Below are 23,576 nucleotides of genomic sequence, written 5' to 3' on the forward strand. Positions count from 1 at the left end.
CATTGCTCACTGCTAATAGAATAAGGCTCTAGGCACTTTTGGCCAGTTAATTCAACTATCCATTTCTGAAGTGGTGTACAGCAATTCTATTTGCATCCAGCTTGCCTCAGCTGTCAGATGGGTTACTTCAAACTTTCCTGTCTCTTTCAGAACAGTGATTCCTGCCCCTGATGCCGTTACTGCATCTGTCAACAAAACTTTGTATTTTATTGAAAATATTAAATCAATCTGAACAGAACTTATCCCTAGTATGGAATCTACCAATCCACTAGAATACATGTCTTCATTCCTCTCTGGAGGGCCTGCTCTAGCCCTTCCCACACCATTATTGAACATATGTCCATTTCATCCCTCACCCAAAGGCACTGCCCCAGCAGCTAGTCCGATTACTCTTGCATTTTGTTCTTCTTCGTAGTGGGCCCCGTCAGCATGCTTGTCTGCTGTACTATCTTACTAAATAGAGAAAATTCCTCCATTCATTTTCCATTCTAGATGCCAGTCATTTGTTCTCCTCCCTGTTACAGTCAGATAATTAAAAACAAGAAAGAAGGAAGAGGAGGAAGAGGGGAAGGAGGGAGGGATGGATGGATGGAGGGAGGGAGGGAGGGAGGGAGGGAGGGAAAGGCAATCAAGGATGGAGCGCTTCTTTGCTTCCATTTCCGTATGAGTGTACTTGCTCACCTTCACCTTTATCAACTTACAACTCCATGTGAAGTAACTTCAATCCACCCTCCACCTAAATCCAATTATCAGTTATTAGCATGCATCTTTTTCAGCCTCCTAGAGGGAATTTGTAGCTACCTTCTTTATGAGAATTTTTTCTTCTTTTGACTTTTAAAGAGCAAGCGCCTGCTGACTTTCTGGCTCATTGGCTGCTGTTTGCTAGTTCCTCTTCATTTCTCCTCACAAGTCCTCAGGGGCAATCTTCAACCACTGCTCATTCTTAGCAGAGCTAGTTTATTACAGTCTACCATCACTGCTTCCAAAGTATGTCCAGATTCCCAGCGTTTCCATTCAACTCTGTTAACTGAATGCCTGATTACTCACAATTTCCCCCTCCTCTGTCATATTCTCTTTGTATGTGTCCCTCTGGCCACTCTTGAAACCTGATGGTCAGCCATGTTCCAAACAATACTGACACTTTCTCTCCCACTCTATTACAAGCCCTTTCTTACAAATGTAAAATCACTCTCTACCTACCTGGTTACAGCCATATAGACTTCTTTGCTGTTCATTAAACATACCAAGAATATTTACACCACTAACCTTTTCCACATCTCATTCCTTCTGCCTGGGGATACTCTTACCTCAAGAATCTGCATTCTCTTTGCGGATAGGTACTTTGCTGAAATGCCAGCTCCTCAGAAAGTCTTGTTGTGATTGATCGCCTTGTGGAAAGGAGGTCTGTCACTGCTCTGCTTTCCTTTCCTTTAGAGTAGAGTCTGCTGAGCCATATTATTTATTCCCCCTCTATAATGGTGAGCACTTTTAGTAACTCTGCCATTGCTTGATATAGTGCTGAAGGATGAAAAGTGGTCAATAAATGTAAGTTAAATGCATGAACGGGTGATTTATTTGGAGCTGAAGATATAAAACTTGGATTGTTTTCAACAAACCAGAGGACAGGAAACTAAGATAAAGTCAGTTGAATGTGAAAAGGACTTTGTGATGCCTCGTAAGCCCTGAGCATGCAAATCTTAACTTATTCTATAAAATATTTTTATAAGAAAATCAAAAAACACCATATGGAAGACACAGAAAGCACAGTGATTAGAAGAATATTCAGATAGTTGGCCTCCTCCACACTTCCCTTAAGATTTCTACACATCATACTTTCCATGTGAGATGGGGTTAAGGAGCCTACCTAACATACAGGAAAGATGGGAGAGTTAAATGCCATGATATGTGTGGGGAAGTAAAGGTATTTCCTAGCTCAAAGCAATAGCACAATATGCCTTAAACTAGAGTATTCATATCAACACCTCACTTTAAACTCGAATAATAAATATAATGTACAGTCAAAGGTAAAGGATGGCAGTGAAGGAAACTGAGCACAGAACTCCGGGGAAATGGCCATTTGTGGCCATGGGAAGGCATGGACGACGACTCGTAGCCGATGCTGGAATCCTTTAACTCTCTGACAGATTTCAAATTGAATGCCGACCTTCATCAAATAAGAGCTAATCTCTACTGACCAGCTCTATTGTCAACGCGTTAAGTGAGGGGGGGGGGGGACTAAATTTAGATAAAGCTGTTGATAGAAAAAAAAACCACATATCTTTTTGAAAAATCTTGAAACAGAATAGACTTACACAATTTGTTAATACTCATATTCTATGGAGCTTTGAAAATACACCAAGAAAATACCTCAGAGGAAAAACTTTCAAGTCTAATGCAATTTCTAGACTTTGATTGTATTATATTCTGTACAAGAAATACTCAATCACTCATTCAGGTGATACTGAAACTGAAGTCTAAAGATCAGTCATTACCATAATCGCATGGCTTGAAGTGAGAGTTGTTTTTCTCATTCTTGTACTAATATAGTTTATCTCTTTCATTCACTATTTATAGGATGCTTGACAGGAAATAGGTACTCATTGTCTCCTTAGCTCACCCACTCCTTAAAACAGACAGAAAAAGAAAAACAATTCCCAGAATATTTCTGTTTTGTTTTGTTTCATTTTTCAAACAATGTTTACTTACAGTCAGAACTCAATCGAGATACTGGAGGGTAGGTCAGAGAATCATACCTTGACAGCCTTATGAAATTAGCATAGGAAAAAAAGTTGGGAAAGAAAACAGGAAATGCCCAGGCTGAGGGACTTAAGCCAGCTGGTGCCACTGGTACTCCAGATAGTAACTTATGTCTCATTATAATATTAAAATGTACACCCTTGGTGGAAATTTAAGATGCTAATGAGATACAAGATACATGAATTGTATGCAGAGCTACTCATTATAGAGAGAGAATACTATGAAAAGCCAGCGCTACAAACATAAGCCAGAAAGCCCATACTGTGTGGTATAGTGAGAGCACTGAGGTGGCCTCTCTGCCTCAGGCTGCTTCCTACCTCTTAGCAGTGTGTTACCTCCTGACAAACTGTCTCTGCCTCTGCCTCAATTATGTGTCTCTCTTCAATTACTCGTTCTGGGACACAAGAACACAGAACCTCTCTGGATGTGTGCTCTGAACTGCAAATCCCCTATCACATTGAATGGCTTATACTGTCCCGTGAGATGTCTTTGTCTTATCTGTCAAAGCCCAGGACGGTACGTGGGACACTGATGCAAGTAAGAAGTTGTCGAAAGCATAAATACATGATGATTGACTTACTCTGCCGGTTTAGCATACTGAATTCAACCACAGTCAAACACGGCAAGTTGAAACAATGAACACTCCAGGGATCCATCCATCCTTTTTTCTCCCCCTTTTAAATGTGGCTCAGACTTAGTGACTCCCTTATCTGATTTGACTTGAGGCTCACTCCACGAGATGGGAGTAACTGACTGGGTAACCAAGAACCTGAGACTAGATAGTTCAGAGACCTAGGATCAAACCAGATACTACCATTCTAAAAACAAGAAAAAGAAAGACTAATAATATTCTGCTAAACTGTATCATAGATCAGTGCCTTGCTCCATGATCATCAGAAAAACTTCCTCCTGCAGCAGATGGGAACAAATACAGAGGCCACAACCAGACATTACTCACAAAGTGAGGATGTCTCCATCAAATCCCCCTTAGGGCTCAGGAAACCCTGAAGAAGAGGAGGCAGAAAGAGTGTAAGAGCCAAGGGGATGGAGAACACCAAGGAAACCAGGCTCTCTAAGTCAACACAAGCAAAGCTCATAGGAACTCACAGAGACTAAGGTAGCATGCACAGGGCCTGCGCCAGTCTGCATCAGGTTCTTTGTGCATATATCATAGCTTCCAGTTTAGTGTTCTTATCAGACTCCTGAGCATGAGAACGAGTGGGTCTCTGTTTCTTGTGCTTTCTCTTGGGTCCTCTTTCTTCTGCTTGTTTGTTTTGTCCAATTCTGATGTGTTCATTTTTCTTTTATTTATTATATTATATTTTATCATTATTCCTTAGAAGCCTGTTTGTTCTCTAATGAGAGACAGAAAGGGAGTGGACCCTGGACCCAGATGGGAGGGAAAGTGGGGAGAACTGGGAGGAGTAGAGGGAGAAGAAACTGTAATCAGAATATAGTATGTGAGGAAAAAAAATCTATTTTCAGTAAAAGGAGGAAATATTAAATAAAAATAGTAGTGATGGCAAATGCTGCCAAATCAAATACTATGGCTCGGATATGAAGGCCCTTATCCACCAAGGTGACTGCGCTGAGGCTGGACGCCGCCCCCCCCCCCCGCCCCCATTGGTAGTGCTACTAGGAGGTAACTGCATCATGAGGCTCTCTCTGTCTTTGTATGGTTTAATCACTTGATGCATTCATAGCTGAATGGACTTGGCTGAAAGAATGTCTTCCTTAGTATATCTATGAAAGGTATGTTTGTCTCTGGATTCTTCTCGTCACTGGCTTTCTGGATTCCACAAAGTAAGTGGCTCTGACCCACCTCACTCTGACACAATATACTGCCCCAGCATGAACCGAAGGCAGTGGATCAGCCAACCATAGATTGATACCTCTGAACCCAAGAGTCAAACAAGCCCTCCTAGCCTAAGTGGTTTCCTCAGCCATTTTGTCATCAAGTTTAGCAATGAAAGCTACCAGAAATACCATCATCAGGGATGCCATGTAGTTATCAGGGAAGTCCTAAGATAATGGGCCTGTGGTAGGTACTCTTTCCATAACTCATTATTCTGTTCAAACTGAGTAAAACAACTTGGAAAACCAGATTAGAGGATATGCCACCAAACATCATCCCAGTCTCCTCAAGCTCACTCGAAGTGGGTCTAAGAAACCATAACACTGAAGAGGAGACTGGGTAGACATGCCAGACTCAGTAGAGGTAGTACCCTAGGTTGGACCCTGGAACAGGAAGTCTAAGAGTTAATAACAATAAAGCACTAATCCTTGGGAAATGTATTGTGGTAATAGAAAGTTGGGACTACTTGTGGTCTTGGCAACTTTATGAATCTCAAATCATTCTTGAGTAAAAAGTTCATAAAACTTGTAAGAGACTTGATGGAATTGGAAAATACTGAACTGATAAAGTAACTCAGGCCCAAGAAAACAAATACTTCGTGTTCCCTCTCATATAAAGATGCGAACTTCTATCTTTTATGCGTGCATATTAATGTGGAAATGTGAAAAAAAGGACGTGAAAGTAGAAAGAGGCATGTGGCACGGGGGCAGGACTTTGAGAGATGGGGTCATGGGCAGGTCAACAGAGCACAAATACTGTAAATGTGGAAGGCTGAGTACCAGAGACGGAAGAGTACAGGCACAGCATGGGAGAAGGGGGATGAGGGACAGAAATGGGTAGCAGGGGGAGTCCATCAAAAGTAGCTTTGTCTGAAAATGCTGTAAGGAAGCCCGTTACTTTAAATGGTAATTTAAAAATAAAATTAATAAATAAAATTTAAAATTTCAGAGAGGGATGCCAGGTGATGCACCTAGGAGACTGAACTCAGAGATGTGGAAGAGAAATTGTGGTTATCTGGTCAGATGATCACATATGAGCACAGTGCTTTAGGGGCTTAAGCATTTTACCATCCCAGCACACTGCCATTCAGGCACATGTAATAAACGCAACTTGAATGAGTAGAGTTACACTTTCTTCCTGTCATCTTGTCATGATAAGGTTGCCCCCTAGGATGGCTATTCTTGGCTGTCAGCTTCAGTTTGACTATATCTGGAGTAAACTATAATCCAGAAATGGAGGGCACACTTGTGATCCAGATCTTGAGGCTGAAAGACACACAACTTTAATCCAGGCCTTGAGGCTGGAAGACACACTTTTAATCTGGCCATGCCTTCTGCCAGAAGTCTATATAAGGACAATGGAAGAGGAAGGGTTCCTTCTTCTTTGCCTGCTTGCCCTTGCCTTGTGAGACTGAGCAGCTACTAGGTTCTTGAACTTTCCATTCAGAACTAGCCATTGTTGGACTGTAGCCTGTAAGTCATTACAATAAATTCACACCCCCAAAACACACATAGATAGATAGATAGATAGATAGATATTCATTTCATAAGTTCTGTGACTCTATACTCCCATATCTGAGGGTTCCTGTTTGGAGAACTCAAATATTTCCAAGCCACAGCAGTTAAACAATCCCCTGCAGGGGAAAACTTCACATCATTTAACTCCCCAGATTGATCTTTTGATGTGTGAACTTGTAGAGATGTTTTTCTTAGCGATACTCTGGTTAAAATTCATTATAATAATTATCTATATAGTGTTTGCCCTGTATTTGGTGTCAAATTGTCAAATGATCTAAAGCATATGGGAAAGAGATGCCCAGACCACGAGCAAATATAAGTCCTGTTACTAAGATGACCAAAGCTGTGGGTTTTAGTAAGGAAGGCTAGGGGTCCTAAAGCCAAACTGCTATAGGATGACTATATCAGTGTCTTCCAGGCTGTTCTCAAAGGTGAGAAAGTGAGTTGGAGGGTGGTGGGCTGTACAGTTTGCCTGAGGTCAGACTAACCCCTGACCCTGCTTCATGGCCCTGCAGACTCATGGGTAATGTGATGACTGGCAGTGAAGCTCTTTAATAGGAGCCTCACCTCACAGCACCCACATTTGCAGATTTGCCCAGCATGGTGATGTGCCAAGTTCAGCACCGGGGGCTTTATATACACGATTATACATTTAACCCCCTGCACTCTGTGAGGCTGCAATTACATTCTCATTTTGAAGATGAGAGATTTGATCATCAGGAAAATTCAATTACTTTGCCAAGGTTGCAACTGAGATTCAAACACAAACATTCCTGGCATTCTCCTTTAACTCACTTACCAAGAAAATTCCATTAGTGCAGATACCTAAATGCTCTAATTGGAGTGTGGTCCTGATAACATTAGTCTGAACCAATATACTGAGGAAGCATGCGTGATACACTAGGCATCCGCATAGCATCAATTATCCTGAAATGATGCAGATAAAAATTTCTTAACAGTGCATTTGATATACAACAAATGTTACCTCTCCTCCTATCTTTGTTTTTATTGGGCCCAAACTGACTTCAGTTGTATTTTAGACTCCCGTGAATTGTCGTAGCAATTCAGGATCCCGAGTTTCTTTTTTCATGGCTATGGTAATCATTTCTGTCTCTCCTGAAGATTTGCCTACCTGATTATCCTAGACACATCATTATCTGATTCTAGGAGAAGCTACCAGCCATGCTGGCCATATGATAATACTTACCACATGTCCAAAATGTAATGCTTGGCCAGTGGAAAAACTAACTATAAAAGAAGGTTGCAAAATGAAGCCACACCTATGTTGTTAGAACTCTAACTGACGTCAATGAATTTGGAGAGTTAGAATGTTACAAGTCCAAAGCCAGACTTACTGAGTTATCTTAGTCCTTTTAATGGACAACCTACTCTACCATCCCCTGTATGTGACTTAAAATTCTTGTGATGGGAAGAAACTCCGCACTGCTCCATGGGACATCCATAACAACTCTACTAAAACCCATCTTAACTCTCTGATGTCCTTCCCACTGCCTCTCCTAACTTACCTTAAATACCAAAAACACACCCTTCAGGGCACCTGTTGTCATTAACTCTTCTATTGACCCCATCCCTTCCTCTTAATAAATTCAATTCAAAATTAATTCTAAAGCTCTTCACGGACTTTCTGACCTCTTCCAATAAATATTACTTAATCATTTTGATTCTTCGATCTGTAGGTCCCTTGTAGTCTGCATGATACTTCAATTTACTCAGACTATTGTTCAACATACTACATGGACTTACATGGACAATGTCTTCCTGGTACAGAACCTGAATGCCAGCCTTTGCTGCAGAGACCTACACCTTACAGCACCCTCTGATACAAGGAGGCTTCGCCCCATCCTACTGTACCCCAGCTCAGCTCAAAAGCCAGAGACTCGGGTTTGACATCCATCATCCCCTACATCTCCTCCTTGACTTTCCTTTCCTATAAAATCATGCCTGTATCTACCCCCTCTGTGTGAGTGAATCTCTCTCTCTCTCTCTCTCTCTCTCTCTCTCTCTCTCTCTCTCTCTCTCTCTCGTGTGTATGTGTGTGTGTGTGTGTGTGTGTGTGTGTGTGTGTGTGCGTGCGTGTGTGTGTGTGTGTGTGTGTGTGTGTGTGTTGTGTAAATGCTATGAATGTTAGAACATGGACCTGCCACTTTAAGATACTGGTCCTTCTAAGAGGTCAGATTTGCAGCCTGCAGAAACCACACCACACATCCCTGCCAATTTTCTCTTGAGATATAGAACCAACAAGCCCTGATGTGAACATATAGATCTCAGTGGGGGAAAAAAACAGGTGCAAGAGTCACAATATCCCCTGTATTCCAGGAACTTCTCTGGTCCTCCACCTTCCTCTCCACAGAAGTAACTTTCCCTAACGTTTTCATGTCTCTAATGTGCTCCCATGTCAAGTCCCATCAATGCTATGTCAAACATGACATGCCATTCTCATGCTTCCCCACCTCAAGCCCAGCCATGCTCCTCTTGGTCATAAGACTCCCTCCCAGTGAGGCTCCTTCCTTAAAGGTGGCTTTCAGTCAGTGCTTTTCCTAAATCTGCTACTCTTACTCTACAGTCACTTGTACAGGTGGACTCCCTGGACCTTTGTCCTATTCCCTGTACATGGTCACAGTTTTCCATTTTACAGTTTCCAACAGAAACTCCACAGATGGTGGGAAGAGACCTTCTCACACAGAGCCTCACCCTTGCTCACATCCCTTTAGTACCAAACTCTAGGATTCCCTTCAGATTGGCTTGAATCCAGCCTTTTCCTGCCACCTTGTGTCTTTACCCCCCTTTTCCTACCAATGTCTGTAGGATTCTTGTCACCAGGCAAAAGTGGCAGCTCCCTACACAACACACAGTACCCTGAGTCAGGGGTCTACACTCCCCAGAAAGCTTGTCTCATTTTCCCTAAGGGTTTTTTGCAGTATAAATGACAAATAAAGGCTATGTTTGCTTACAAAATAAAAAAGTGTGGCATTAGCTTGTATCAAAAGTAGAGTATAATCAGCTGGTGGGAGATAGGTAAACTTTGGCCTCACTCAAATTATTCTGTACATTGAACTGTATGTCCAGTTAAGTCTCTTTTGTAGCTAGAATCGTAACTGTCAAAAGCTGCTTCTCCATTGCACGGACTGTGTAATTACATCTGTGCTTTATTAGTGACTCATTTGCATACCTCACTCAGTTGGTGGAAGTGATTTTCTATTGTCACTTTAAGAGATTTGATGGAACCTTTCCTTTACACTGCCTCTTCCTCTCTTGAAAAGCATCACCTTTACCCTGAGAACTGATAAATCATAACCAGTGAAGAGACTGCATTTTAAGTAGCAATTATATTTATCAACACGTGCTGGGAAGGAGACTGTTGAGCATTTATATACCCTATCTGGTATATTAGGAATAGGTTCCCCAGAGGAGATGGCGCTTAACAGAAGGGAGACATGTGTCTCAAACAGTGAGGGTGTATTTCTGTCTGTTGTAATAAGCAGAACAATAAAAGGGCTGCCATGTTGTATTACCAGGGAGCCCTGAGTTGCAGGTGGGAGCAGGGCTTAGTTAGACAACAAATACCCAAGCTTGTAATCTAATATGAACAACCATCCAGACACATGAACAAGAATCAACTAGATAGTGACGGCAAGCATCCCACACTGCCCAGGCAAATCACTTGATCACGTCATCAAGAAAGGGCACTAATGTTTTTAAACCCAGTATGATACCATTGCTCAAGCTGAGACTTTGTTGACAATAAATGAATCTCCTGGGTGGACTTAGTTCCTTTGTTCTTCCAGAATGCAGGTCAGAGTACATTTGTGGGGACCCTTTTATCTAGACGTGTTTCGGGAACTTCATTTAATTAATGCTTCTGAAATAATGTGTGTTTTGGCATGCATATCACATATGAACTTGAACTAGCTTTTATTCATACTCAGCTCGAGCTCTGTCAGCCATTCTATGGCTCTGTAGTTGGCTGCAAGGTAAACCCAGGCAAAAGAGCAAGGGTCAGCAAATCCATAACCTCAAAAGCTAAGCTTCCCTATGCACCCACAGCTTGTAAGCATCACCACCATTTATTAAAAGTAGAATGACTAACTTAGCAACTTTTACTTTCAATCAATTTTTTTCAGACTCAGATCTTTAATATACTTCCTTTCTGGTCCCCTTTAGGAGTTTATTCATTCTCTTGGGTTCCAAAGATACTGCTGAATTTATCTGTCCTGTGCTTATGCCAAGTTACTGTTCCCAATTTAAGAAGTTTGCTCAGATGGAAGTTTTATCATTTCAGATAGGATGAGTCAAGAAAGCACTTGCCAGGAAATGTCATCTTCCTGGAAAAACTCAAATCACAATTACCTCCAGCAGCAATGGGGAGAGATAGATAGAGGCCCAGAGAAGATCAAATAGATAATTGGAAGTTACAGATAAGCCTCAAAGCTCTTCAAATGTATCCCACCCCCAGCCAGCTTCTTCAGAGTGGACGGTAAGCTGTAAAACATTACTTGAGATTCATTATCTCTTACTGTTTTTAATAATTTGAAGCTATTAGTTTGGAATCATGAAAAAGGGAAGCAGGTAACATTGCTCTTTCTGAGCGGTTTCTATTTAATTCATCTGTGGCTATACCTCATCATACAAGTGCACGATCGTCTGTCAGTGGCTTAAATCAGACTTCGTACTAGTCTGTCACTTATAACTCATTTATATTAGAAAACATAATCCATAATGAATTCTTAACAAAAGGAAGAGATGCAGAGGTTCAGTGAACCACTTCTGCCCTGTGGTTCATACTTTCCCGCCAAAGAAAATGAGAGCCAGGGACAGAGCGGGAGACTGAGAGGAAACTCAAGGAATCAATGTCTCTAGAAGAGGATGCTTGCTGAAGCAGACAGCAACTGAGAGAAGTGAGGCAGACTCCCCACAGATCTTCCCAGCAGGCTCAGTGAAGGACCCACCAGGAAAAGGACCCTTGCTCACTGCCCCCTGCAGATCCTAGAAACCCTTACACCCAATAGAAAGACCCTCCTTGGGTTCAGGGTTTCCATTTGCCAAAGCCTGTGGCAGCTCACTGTCAAGGACGCAGAATCTGGAAGCCACTCCCCCAGGGACGCTTTGCAACCTTTGTCCCCAGCACCATTTCCCCCCATTTCAACTAGTGGTCTCTTCTGTGCTTCCAGTTAGGGCCACCGTGAGCCAATCAACACTGGGCTTGAGGAAGCCTGGGATCTACTGAGTCCTTTCTTTCCAGAGATACTCATGTCTGTATTCTTGAGGATTATATGCCTTACCCCATCTTATTGCATCTGACTACTGGTCCCCACAAGTAAGAGGGAACCCAGAACCTTAATATCTGAAGCACTCACAATAGCAATTTCTTATCTATTTTACTCAATAACCTCTAAACATCAATTAGGGTGTAGAAACTGATCTAAAATGGTGATCAGAATATAAACAATAGCCAATAAGTACCATTTGGTGACATAAATGAACAACTAGCTGTGCACTCAAGGATATAAAAGAAAGGTAAACACTGACAGATAATTCATAGGTTGACTCAAATTACAGCTTCAGAAACAGTACCCCCTCACAATCAAGGAATCGCCCTATCACCTCAGCATTCCAAGGTCATGGTCCTTGATATGATGTTCTACAACAACATAGGAGATGAAGGAACGGATGCACCTTCCCGGGTAACTGCTCATGATCCAGAACACGCTGGAAGCATCTTATGAGGCAAACTTCAAGAAGAGATTGTGGTGGCTCAAAAGTTCCTAGCTGTTTCTGTGTCAACCTTCTGCATTTCCAATTTTAGATAAAGTTGAGACTTGAGAGGTGCCTAACCCAAGGGCACATGTATCAGAATGCCTAGTTTCACTGTTTTTCTTCACTGTTCCCATTTTCTGTGGCCCATATAGCATCACCAGAAGCTTCCGTGTTACCTGCACTTCCCTCTTCCCTTCTCCAACCACATTTTTGGATATGAAGTCTAATGAATCTACCCATCAAAAACCCACCACAAGCTGAGACTGAAGAGACTCATCCCATGAAGTCCCTTAGGTGCTGGTAACTTACAGGCTTCCCGGAGTTTCTCTTTGTCATAGTGGAGTCCTTCATAGTCTTGTAAACTGATTTTGTTCACTCGGATCCTCAGGCGATCTGGGACAGACTGGGGACTGCAAGACAAGAACCAAGTGGTCAGATATAGTGGGAGAGAGAGAGAGAGAGAGAGAGAGAGAGAGAGAGAGAGAGAGAGAGAGAGAGAAGAGAATGAGAGCAGAACTAAGAGTCAGGGTTCTGGAGAGACTAGGGGCAACTGCACCTCCTGTGGGTTAAAAGAAAAGGTTTATGTATAAACCAGAAATACATCCTGTTTACTGGGACACAAAAATTATTTGAAGAATCATTTTCTAGAAACCTAGTGTACCCAAAATTCAGGAAAGAACACTGGACTAGGAACAAAAGGTTCTGTGGAATATCCCTATGTAATATTGGCTATTAATTTGTCAAAAAATTAAATAACATCATGCATTTTGTTCTGTCTAGTAAGCTAGACACAAGTAATGAAAAATAATGAGAAACATGTTGGAGCTACAGAATACTAGTAAATATGTCCATAATAGTCAAAACTGGTTAATGATGGCCTTACCTCAAAAGAAATTTTTTAAAAATGCATTTAAAAATACAAACGAGGCATCTAGAGTACATAGGAAGGACCAAGGTTGAGAGTTCTCATCCTACTGAAGAGTCTTTGAAAGTACCACTCAATCAAGGCATGTTGTAATTGACACTGCCTGAAAGGTGCCCTGAAATGAGGCACATAATTCATGCTCAAAGAGCTAACTCATTCAAGTTAGCCTAGGGTGAGAATTAATTAATTAAACAGGAAGCATCTTGTTTACCCTCCTAGATTCCCTAATTTGTCTTAAGTCACATCTTCAAAGTGATTTAATCCTAGGCCCAAGTTGAGTGGAAAAAAACTTAATATTTATCACTTCCAGTGTGGATCAATATATTCCTTTTGGTCTATGAGCATCTTTCAATTTCATTGGTCGAAAGAACTTTCTCAAACACAAGATTGCTGCTTAGTTGTTTTTTTTTTTGTTTGTTTGTTTTTTGTTTTTCGAGACAGGGTTTCTCTGTGTAGCTTTGCGCCTTTCCTGGAACTCACTTGGTAGTCCAGGCTGGCCTCGAACTCACAGAGATCCGCCTGGCTCTGCCTCCCGAGTGCTGGGATTAAAGGCGTGCGCCACCACCGCCCGGCCGCTTAGTTGTTTTTTATAGTAAATGGTAATAAGCATTGCTAATAAGAGAGAGGAAGAGATTTAAAGTATTTCAAATATAAGTATATAAGTACACAAATTCTAAAGAGGGTAATGGGTAGACATTTATGAGGTTCACTGTTTTATACAAAACCATACAAGCAAGCCTTGAGACAGATGTGATGGCTGCCTGGCCCATCACTCAAAGTACGACCGCTGAGTGCCCAATCTACTGGCATTGTGCTGGCCATGGTAGAAGCACAGGATAACAAAGTTGACATGAGTATGTTAGTGATGACAGGAAGAGCAGAGAACTAGTTTGATGGTAGAGCTACAATTCAGTAAACAAGACCTTAGTATCATATGCCTACAAGCATCACTTCACCAATAGATAAAACTGTGACTTCCAAATATAAAGTGATTTTAAAGTCATATAACTCTATAGTGCAGAGGTAGAGGCAGAGATATGAACCCCACATTCTTCATTGTGATCTTCCTCCTATATGATATCCCTCTGAGGAGCTGAGACCATGAAGCTATAGATAAATACCAAGAGTCCATGCACAAGATAGTAAAGTCATAATATGGTTTAGCCTGGCCAGCTGATTTCTACCTGGTGCCAAGAGGGATTTATTTGTCAGTAAACAATTTACATAGGTTTGTTAAGTGAACTATGGCACATCCTAGCAAGAAAACATGAGACAGATATTATAAATGGATGCACAGATCTATATTTATTTAAAGGGAAGTCTGTCTACCACATACTTTAAAGTACAATTTTAGAAGTCATAGAAAACTCTGTGTGTGTGTGTGTGTGTGTATGTGTGTGTGTGTGTGTGTGTGTGTATGAGAGAGAGAGAGAGAGAGAGAGAGAGAGAGAGAGAGAGAGAGAGAGAGAGATGTCTAAATTCCTGCATGTAAATTCTGGGACTTAGAAGTTTGTGGATATAAAAGAAATGTCTGCATAAAAGTTCAGTAAGTGATTTCAAGTGGCTGTCACTAAATTACAGATTGAGGTTAATTTGTATTGAATATTATTATTCTTAAAGAAATAATATAGCTATTTAAAAAGCATATCAATCTAAAAATAAGTGATAACTCCACACAAGAGGAAAAGTAATGATCATGGTAAAGAATGTCCGGTGCTAGATGTAAGTAAGTAGAAAGAACTGATTAGGAGTAATCACACTTGTTTCATATCAAGTGCTTATCCCCATATCAAGGGGTGTCATCTTTTAATTCCCAAGCCTACCCAAGTAATCTTCATAGATTGTAACTGGCAATTTTCCCCCACAAACTGAGCAGATCAGAAGAAAGCTGAAGCCCTAGAAGACTACGGTTCTTCACAGTCTGTGATGGCAGGCACAGAGTACAGGGTAGAGTGAGTTCTGGGTAAACACTCTCTAAGATAACAGTGGATCAAATACCACTCATCTCTAGCTGCCTCTGGTGGTTAAAGGCAAGAAGAGTGACCGCGTTAGAGAAGCAGTTGCCAAGTGTAGACAGAATTCAGAGAACTGCTGGCCAGTCCTTCTGTCCACTTCCATGTGTAACGACCATCTCAGACCCAACAGAGCCTGTTTCCTCTCTGTCCACTTCCATCTCCTGACTTCTCACGTTGCCCTCTGGTTCCACCCCACACAATGCTGCCTCCAGAAACACCGGGCTCCAAACTTCCTCAAAGCTCACTATGATCACACAATAGGACCTAATATTTGAATCGAATTTTCCAGATACCAAGTAATTGACATCTCACTTCATTTCTTCTCCAGGATTGTGTCACTCACCAGCATCGACTCCTCTTTGCTTCCTTCCTCCTCTCGCTTTCAGCTCCCATCTTCTTACAACCACGTACAACACACAGCAATAGGAACTCTCTTAAACCAAGCCTTAAGCTATCCCATGTTTTGCTTCCTATTAAATGTGACTTAAAACCTTTAAAAAATGTTAACTTAACTGGCGCCCATCGATATGTTTTAAGGCATCAGAGCACGGAAACCCTCTTTCAATCACTCTCGACCCTTGTCTAAGAAGTAGGTGGGTGGCAGGGGCAACATAGCCAACTGCTGGGAGACACTGGGCTCCAAAGCAGCCTGACTGAATCTGAAGCAGTTCTTCCACCTCCTGGTTAACCTGTGATACAGTCTCCTCCTAAGAAAGACGATGACAACAGGATCAACCTCATAGGCACAATATGAGAACAGAATGGGTCAGTGCATGTGACACACCTTGGGAAAGTGCCTAGTACAATCCAAGTGTCAAACAGGTATTTGCTAATATCATTCTGATAATTACCCTCCCCATTTCTCTCCTAAACAAGATTCTGCCTAACCCTAGCATCTGCTACTTCCAGACCCAGGGAGAAATTTGGAACTAATACAAGAACCTCCCTCGACATTTCTAACAAGGTTCCTGGGGACACTGTTTCTCTTGGCTGGTGTCGTGACATTCCACATTCATGGATCTTCTCCCATTTGGTTTGTCATGAAGCCAGCTAAAGGCAAGGAACTGGACAGCTAAAACACAGGGGACAGAAAGTGCACTGAAATTAAGTGAAAGCCAAGCAATTCAATTTTATTCCTATGTCACATTATATTAGTGTCCCATTACTGGCTGACTGAAGGTGGAGGACAACAGAGCTGTTCCCTGGAGTCTGGGGAATAGCCCTGCATTAGTTTTCTAAAATTACATTTTGCTAAGGAAGTTAACAGAGCACAGAAGAGACTCCTCACTTGAGTATAAAGAAATTTGTCTCCATGCCAACATCTACAACAAGCAACCTATATTGACTTAGGCATTGTATCAAGAGGTCTAAACCTGACTTCCAGGAGACCCTGAGTTTCCTAGAAGAGATCCAGAAATCTGTGAGCTGCTCTTTCTATTGAGGCGGGATTGTCAATTTTTCACTAATTTCTTCTGCATCCTTATACAGTTCATGATTCTGGACTTAACTCTCAAATGCTCCCAGGAGTACTTCCTCAAAAGTCACAGGGTAATCATCTCTCATTAGTTCACACATGGGTTTTCAACAATCTCTAGACAGTAGTTTCTCTTAGCCACATAGCACACAGTTGTTGCCTTGTAAGTTTGGAAGGGAAGGACCGCCATCCATTGCAACAACTCCCTGGGTATTCAGTGCCATTCACTTGCACCTGGTTCTCACTACTCTCTGTTCCTTCATAAATGCTGGTGGCAATCTGTCTGTCTGTCTGTATCTCTCTCTCCTCTCTCCTCTCTCCTCTCTCTCCTCTCTCTCTCTCTCTCTCTCTCTCTCTGTGTTCCTATGAATTGAACTAAATTCAGGGTTTCTTGCACACAAGGCAAGTGTTCCTCTACTGAGCTGCCTCCCCAGAGGTGGCTCTGATTACCAGACAGCAAACCTTAGCACGATAAAAGTCTGTTGACTAGAAATACAATTAGAGAGAGTGAATGTTTGCAAGAAATTTTATCCAAAGATGTTAATAATGTAGATCTTAATTCATGTTGCAGACAGGACCCTTAGAGTTATATAATCATCCTACATGCTATACCTTATGAATCTCCTGTTTTATTTAGCATTTCTCAGATGTCTCATTGCAAGATACACCCCTTTTATGCAGAATCACAAAGAGGGTTGGTTTTTTTTACTAAGACAGAAAACCATCACAACCCTGTCTTTTTTCTACCTTCGGGCTTGACTTAACAATACAAAGGAAATTCCTTAAATTCTTTCAACCCATGTAAATAAATACAAGGTTCTACTTGAGCATAATCTAGGTACAACAAAGTGTGTTTCTAACTAATCTTTTTTGTTTGTTTTGTTTTGTTTTTGAGACAGGGTTTCTTTGTATGGCCCCTGATGCCTTGGAACTCACTCTATAGACCACACAGGCCTTGAACTCAGAGATTTGTCTGCCTCTGCCTCCTGAGTGCTGGGACTAAAGGTGTGCACCACCATGCCTGGTGGTCTAACTAATCTCTAATAGAAGTCTTTCAACTAGTCCTTAGGTTATGAAGGGTCTGTAATTAAAATACTAATTATTAGTGTAAAAATCCTAGCAGGAATGAGTCACTTCCTTTTTGCAATTCCAGCACCTATAGTGCCACCTTCCCACATTTCCAGTAAATATGTATGAGTTCTCCTGAACTGCCTATGGCCATGAGGCTTGAGCACAGGTTGGCACTGGAGTGACTTTCCAGTTGGCTCTCTCTTTGCAAACCCCAGACACAAATCTGACATGGCTGTCCATTTCTGTGTTCTGTCTGATCACCATCCATTGCTGGAGGTAAATCCATGCAGAGTTAAACTTTTCCCACCTATCACTGTATCTCTAGTGGGATCCACATAGATTAAAAGAGAACCGAGAACTAGAACTTCTTACCTAAAAGCAAACAGTCCTCCTCAGGATTCATGGTGTTCAGTTAAACTACAAGGAGTCTAGAACAACTACCACCAATTCTTTACATCAGCTGCCAAGCTGGGCTTTATTTAAACACAATTATAATCAATAGCTTCCTTCAGGAATTTTCTAGAAATTGCTGAAATTTTCCTTTGGGTATTCTTCAACTGACACTGAAAATAACCTAAATACAGATGCACCCAAGAAGGCTTCTACAATAAAACCAATTTGAATCAAGGTTTCTGAGCAGAGATTTAAAATGGAATTTTGACACCTCCCAAATTCATACAGAATACTCATCTTCCATTATCTTTTGTCCAGAGAAGTGAACGATGCCTGAGGAATCTAAAATTGTGCAGAAGTTTTTGAATCTCATTAAGAATAATACAAAAATTATATTAGTGTTGGGTTGTCATGTGATCCCATATCAGATATGTTACTGCAGAATTCTTCATAGGTTATTCATTCTTCTGTACGAGGGTGTGCTGGGTAGATCTATGTCAACTTGACACATACTAAAGTCATCTGAGACGAGGGAACCTCAATTAAGAAAATGCCTCCCTAAGACTGGGCTGCAAGCAAGCCTGTAGAGTATTTTCTTAATTAGTGATTGATGTTGGAAGGCCCAGGTCATTGTGGGTGGAGCCACCCCTGGGATGTTGGTCCTGGGTTCATAAGAAAGCAGACTAAGCAAGCCAGTAAGCAGCACCCCTCCATGGCCTCTGCACCAGCTCCCACCTCCAGGTTCCTGCCCTATTTGAGTCCCTGTCCTTACTTCCCTCAATAACGAACAGCAATATGGACATATAAACCAAATAAACCCTTCCTTCCCCAAATGACTTTTTGGTCATTATTTCATTGGAACAATAGTAACCCAAGCTAAGACAGCAGGCTATATGTGCTGGTGTGTGTCCAGGGTGCATCACAGAGGCCAGAAGTGGACACCAGATGCCTGATCTATAAGACTCTGCCTATTCCACTCAGACACTTGGAACTAAGCTGCCAGCCAGCTCTTATGGTCTCCAGCATCTGCCCCTTCACTGAACTAGCATTACAGACACATGTGTGCTTACACCTGAATTTTTACATGAGTGCCAGGGATTTGAACTTGTATCATGCTTGTACAAAACTGATCTTGACTGCTGGGCCATCTCCTCTGCCTCAGGCTGTTCATTTTATTTGAAGGACAGTTCCCCATCACTACAACTCCTGCTTGTAAAAGGACTGGAGTACTCTGCCAACATACAGATGGATTGATAGAACAGCGATCCCTCTAGATCTTCCTGTAAGATCATGGAAGCATTGGAGTTGAGAGGTATCTTAGATCTTACCTAATTCAATGTTCATTGTTCCATATGATGCTATGTTTCCTATGATGGAATCTTCAAATGGTGACTCAATGTGGGCATGATCTTCATCCAGGAATAAGATGCTAGATGGAAGTGACCCAGTTTTTGTTCAGATCATTCTAAGCAGGTGAAAATTCTCTCCAAAGAGTCCAAATCTCCCTCTCTATCATTTCTATATTGGCCATCCTAATAGTGCTTTGGTATATAATATGTTTTAAGTCACTGAGAGAATCAATCACAGGTTTAATGCCAAACAAGTGCAAACATATCAGAGAATTTTTTTTACTCTTCTTTCCAAATATCCAGACACTTTTATGGAATAAAATTTAATTTGTATATTTCCTATAGACCTTCAAGTGTGTGTTGTAATTCCATACTTCTTCAGAAATCTGTAGTCAGTTTCTATCCTTTGAAACTGTGTGTTAAATGAATCTGTTACAGAATGAAATATCTGTGTGGTAACTGTTCCTTACATGCTTTACCAAGTTTGTATTCATGTCATGGAAGGAGGCAAAGGGGAGGGACAGCAATGGCTTTACTCCATGACACTGGAAAGCAGCTGCCAGGTTTCATTATTTCTCCCTTGAGGATGTGAAGGGCCAACAGCCTTGATCAATACATCAAAGGCTCCCAATCAGCTGCTTCTCCCTGCAGCCCCGAATGTCATCATTGCTACTATCCAGTCAGTCAACTCCAATAGCTTTGTGTGCAGCCACCCCACATCTGCACCATGCCCCAATCCAAACTCTGCACCACACCAAACCGCCACACCTGCACCACACGCAAACCACACCTGCACCACACGCAAACCAGAGTCATATTGATTTTGGAGGCTATAGAACGGCTGACTGCCAAACTAGAGCTTCCTTTCCACAAGTTCATGCTGTCTTTTTCTCACCTCCTCCTTCCTCTCCATTTCTGCATGCTGAGTCCATCCTCAGTTCTCACCCTAACTCACAATCAGGCAGCATTCCGCAATGGTTAACTCTCCTCCCAGAACTTCCTTTTCTCTTGAATTTCTGTTGGAAGCTGTCTTCTGACTTCCCACCTAAGCCTCCAATAAGTCCTCTTTCCTCTCTTGTGCCTCTCCTTCTCTTGTAAGCATCTTTCTAATGTCCGTGCTTCTCTAATCCTTCCACTACACCTACCACAGACCAAGATACCACTATCACCCTGAGCCCAGAGAAGCTCCCTGCAGCTAAAAACACCTTCCCATTGCCCATTGTTTGGAATGCAAGCATGACCAGGACAAGATGATTTCACGTCCTCCCACCTGTTAAATCATGAGCACTTTGGGGTCAGGAAATCACCTACAGCTGTGCTTCTGTCTCTCGCAATATACGATAAGCTTTTAACATGTTAACAGCTATCATGTAAATGGAGAAGAATCTCTACCTGTAATCAGACACCATCTACACATTTAATTCTCATGGGGAGGTGGAATCTCTTGGCCCTGATATTTGCTATGCTGGCAATTAAAGATGACAACCTTCAAGGAAAAATGTCTCCAAGTCCCTGCCTCACAAGGCCAAATAATGCTCCATGCTCAAAGAGCATGAACACTGAGAAAATGCCATGATGGGAGGCAAAGAAGAGGAAACACACCAGAAATGAGGACATGTGGGATTTCGATGGAGAAAGAACATTCCTGTTTTTTTGTTTTGTTTTGTTTTGTAATAAAGTTCTGTAGATTTGAATAGCTGGGATGAAGAGCAGTTGAGAATAACACATTATATACTTGTATGCTCAAGGTACATTACACAATGAAGATGTCCTGATGTAACCCAATACCACACACGATGAATATACACCAATAGAAATTAAAATCAAAGCTTTGTAATAATCACAATAAAAATAACGTAATAACAGTGGAAACTGAAGCAAGGGCAGAATTAAGTCCCTGTGCTTCTAACCTATCAGGCCAAAGTCATTTTCACATTAAGAAACAAATCCATGAAATAGAGGGTTCCTGGTTACTAAAAAGTGTCTTAGGATTCTAGGATAAAATGCTGGTTTGAGGTACTTTTAGGACTGTAGCCCACAATAGCAGGGAATGTTACTTTGTTGTTCTGACTCGAGGGAGAATCATAAGAACAAGGAGTTCCTGGGATGGAGCCAGAGAGACATAATGTGACTCACAAGCCATCAGGATGACTTAGCTCTCCTGTGACAGACATTTTCTATGTCAGGACTCAATGTCTGTTTAACAAACAAAGATCTCACACATATTTGCTGTCTAGAAAGCTTCACATGGGTTTACAATCCCAGACTGTTTTATTATCCTGTTAAATTGTGTTCACAGATGACAAATTGAGTTTCTTTTGTTGGAGAGGGGTATGGGGGAAGTTCTGTGATTTGCACAGCTTTAAAAAAATGTCATTTCACAGAAGAAGATGTGTGGCCTTTCACACGTGACAGGAAGAGCGCTGGTACTAAGCTTACAAACACAGGCATGTATGCCCCGCTTCCAAACTCTCAGAGTCCTTGGGTGAACTGAATAGTGTTATTTGAATGAATGTACCAAGAAAATCAGACAAAATAAATTGCCATACTTATGTTGCAACATTTATTTCATATACAAACCATTTATTTTTATTGTGATTATTACAAAGCTTTGATTTTAATTTCTATTGGTGTATATTCATCATGTGTGGTATTGGGTTACATCAGGACATCTTCATTGTGTAATGTACCTTGAGCATACAAGAATGCTCAAGGTACAATGCAACATTTTATCCTAGAATCCTAAGACACTTTTTAGTAACCAGGAACCCTCTATTTCATGGATTTGTTTCTTAATGTGAAAATGACTTTGGCCTGATAGGTTAGAAGCACAGGGACTTAATTCTGCACAGGGAGATGAGATAAAGAATTAATGTTTGTTTGTTTATGACTAAAAATAGTCCATCAAAGTAATAAAAGCAATGGTCAAGAAACATGAAGCAATAACAGAGCAAAAATCAGTAACTACTGCAACATGTTATTCCTCCAGAAAATAGAGTATGGCCACAACAGGAGTAGTTACAGGTCAGTTAAGGGCACTGGTATTAGGAGGGATCATGGGACTCCAGGCTCCTTGGCCTTTCATGTTTGGTGAAGTGACCTCTCATTCACTCTTGCATATGATACTTCCATCTGCATGAAGCAATGCAGCCCAGGCAAGCCCTCACAGAAGCCCATGTCATGCTGTTTCAACAGTTAGCCTCTAAAGCTATGAGTTAAAAATAAAAAACCAAAATTCCTTTCTTTAGAAAGTTACTCTGTGCCTTGAAATTTTTGCTATACTAATAAAAGAGTGACTCCTACAGCTATGCTTTAAGCCCACTGGGTCAGGAACCTTGGGATGTGTGCACTCCAGTGCATGTCCCTATTGAAATGAGACACTGAAAATCATGCATTAGACTTGCTTTCCTGGGAAAGAGACTTGATCAGGAGAACAGTCCCTGCTTTATTCTAGATGAAGAAAATAAGAAGTCAGCACTGGCCAGATGTGATGAGTAATCTTCACTGTCCGTTGTACTGGCTTCAGAATCACCTAAGAGATACCCAGCCTCTGGGTATGTCTGTGAAGGTAATTCCAGACAGGACTGAGAAAGGAGGTCTCCTGTAAAGTGGGTGACAACCGCCCATGACCAGAGACAAATCTCAATAAAACTGGGAAAGGAGGAAGCCAGGTGACTGCTGGTGTTCTTCTTTTTGTTTTCAATCTGCCAGGATGTGAGCAAACAGCCTGGCACTCCTCCAACCACACCTTGACAAGTGTTCTAGGCACCAGGCCTTCCTCACCATGCTAGGCTGTGCCCTCAACTCTTGAGCCAGAGTAAACCTTCCCTCTGGTGAGGCATTTGGCTAAAGCAACGAAAAAAGTAACTAATAAAACCAATAAAATTAACTTAAACACTACATAAGAAACATTTTTTTTAAATGGCTTAGCAGTACACATAAATATGTATGCTTGGAATTTATTTATTTATTTATGTACTTATGTATTATTGGGTTTGTATGCATGATGTGTGTTCAGGCATGTGTGCCACAGCATGTGTGCCACAGCATGTGTGTGGAAGTTAGATGACAATTTTGTGCAATCATTTCTCTTGTCTACCTTATATGGGTTCCAGGGAGTGAACTCAGGTCATCAGGCACGCAAGGCAGGGAGTGCCTGTAGCCACTAGGCCATCTCACTGACCCACAAAGTATTTTATAATCATATTTATAAACTTAAAAAAATCTAGCTATCAAAGAAATTTCTAGAAATTTACTTTATCTTGACTAGTTGGGAACTAATGTTTTCTCTTCTTTGTTTTGACTTAGTTCTTTGCTTCAGGTTCACAATTGCTTGCCAAAGTCTTGAATGCTCAGTGCAGATGAATCACCCAGCCTTTTTCCCTTCTTACGCCTTGTAAAATACATGCTCTTTTCATTTTATGCAAGTGTCTCAGGGTGTTATT

At 41.4% G+C, this 23,576-nt stretch overlaps 1 protein-coding gene across 18 annotated transcripts in view; it reads right to left on the reverse strand.

The window, feature by feature from the left end:
• Nucleotides 1-23,576, reverse strand: part of Dgki (diacylglycerol kinase iota) — a 450,953-nt gene that overhangs the window by 113,236 nt on the left and 314,141 nt on the right. For all 18 annotated transcript variants that reach the window (XM_052721132.1, XM_052721146.1, XM_052721144.1 and 15 more), the window contains one exon: nt 12,214-12,314. In XM_052721132.1, coding sequence (XP_052577092.1) covers nt 12,214-12,314 — 101 coding nt within the window. The remainder of the gene's footprint in view (nt 1-12,213; nt 12,315-23,576) is intronic.

The sequence above is a fragment of the Peromyscus californicus genome, unplaced genomic scaffold (genome assembly GCF_007827085.1).
Source record: "Peromyscus californicus insignis strain IS unplaced genomic scaffold, ASM782708v3 Scaffold_6__1_contigs__length_162567912, whole genome shotgun sequence".
Lineage (NCBI taxonomy): Eukaryota > Metazoa > Chordata > Mammalia > Rodentia > Cricetidae > Peromyscus > Peromyscus californicus.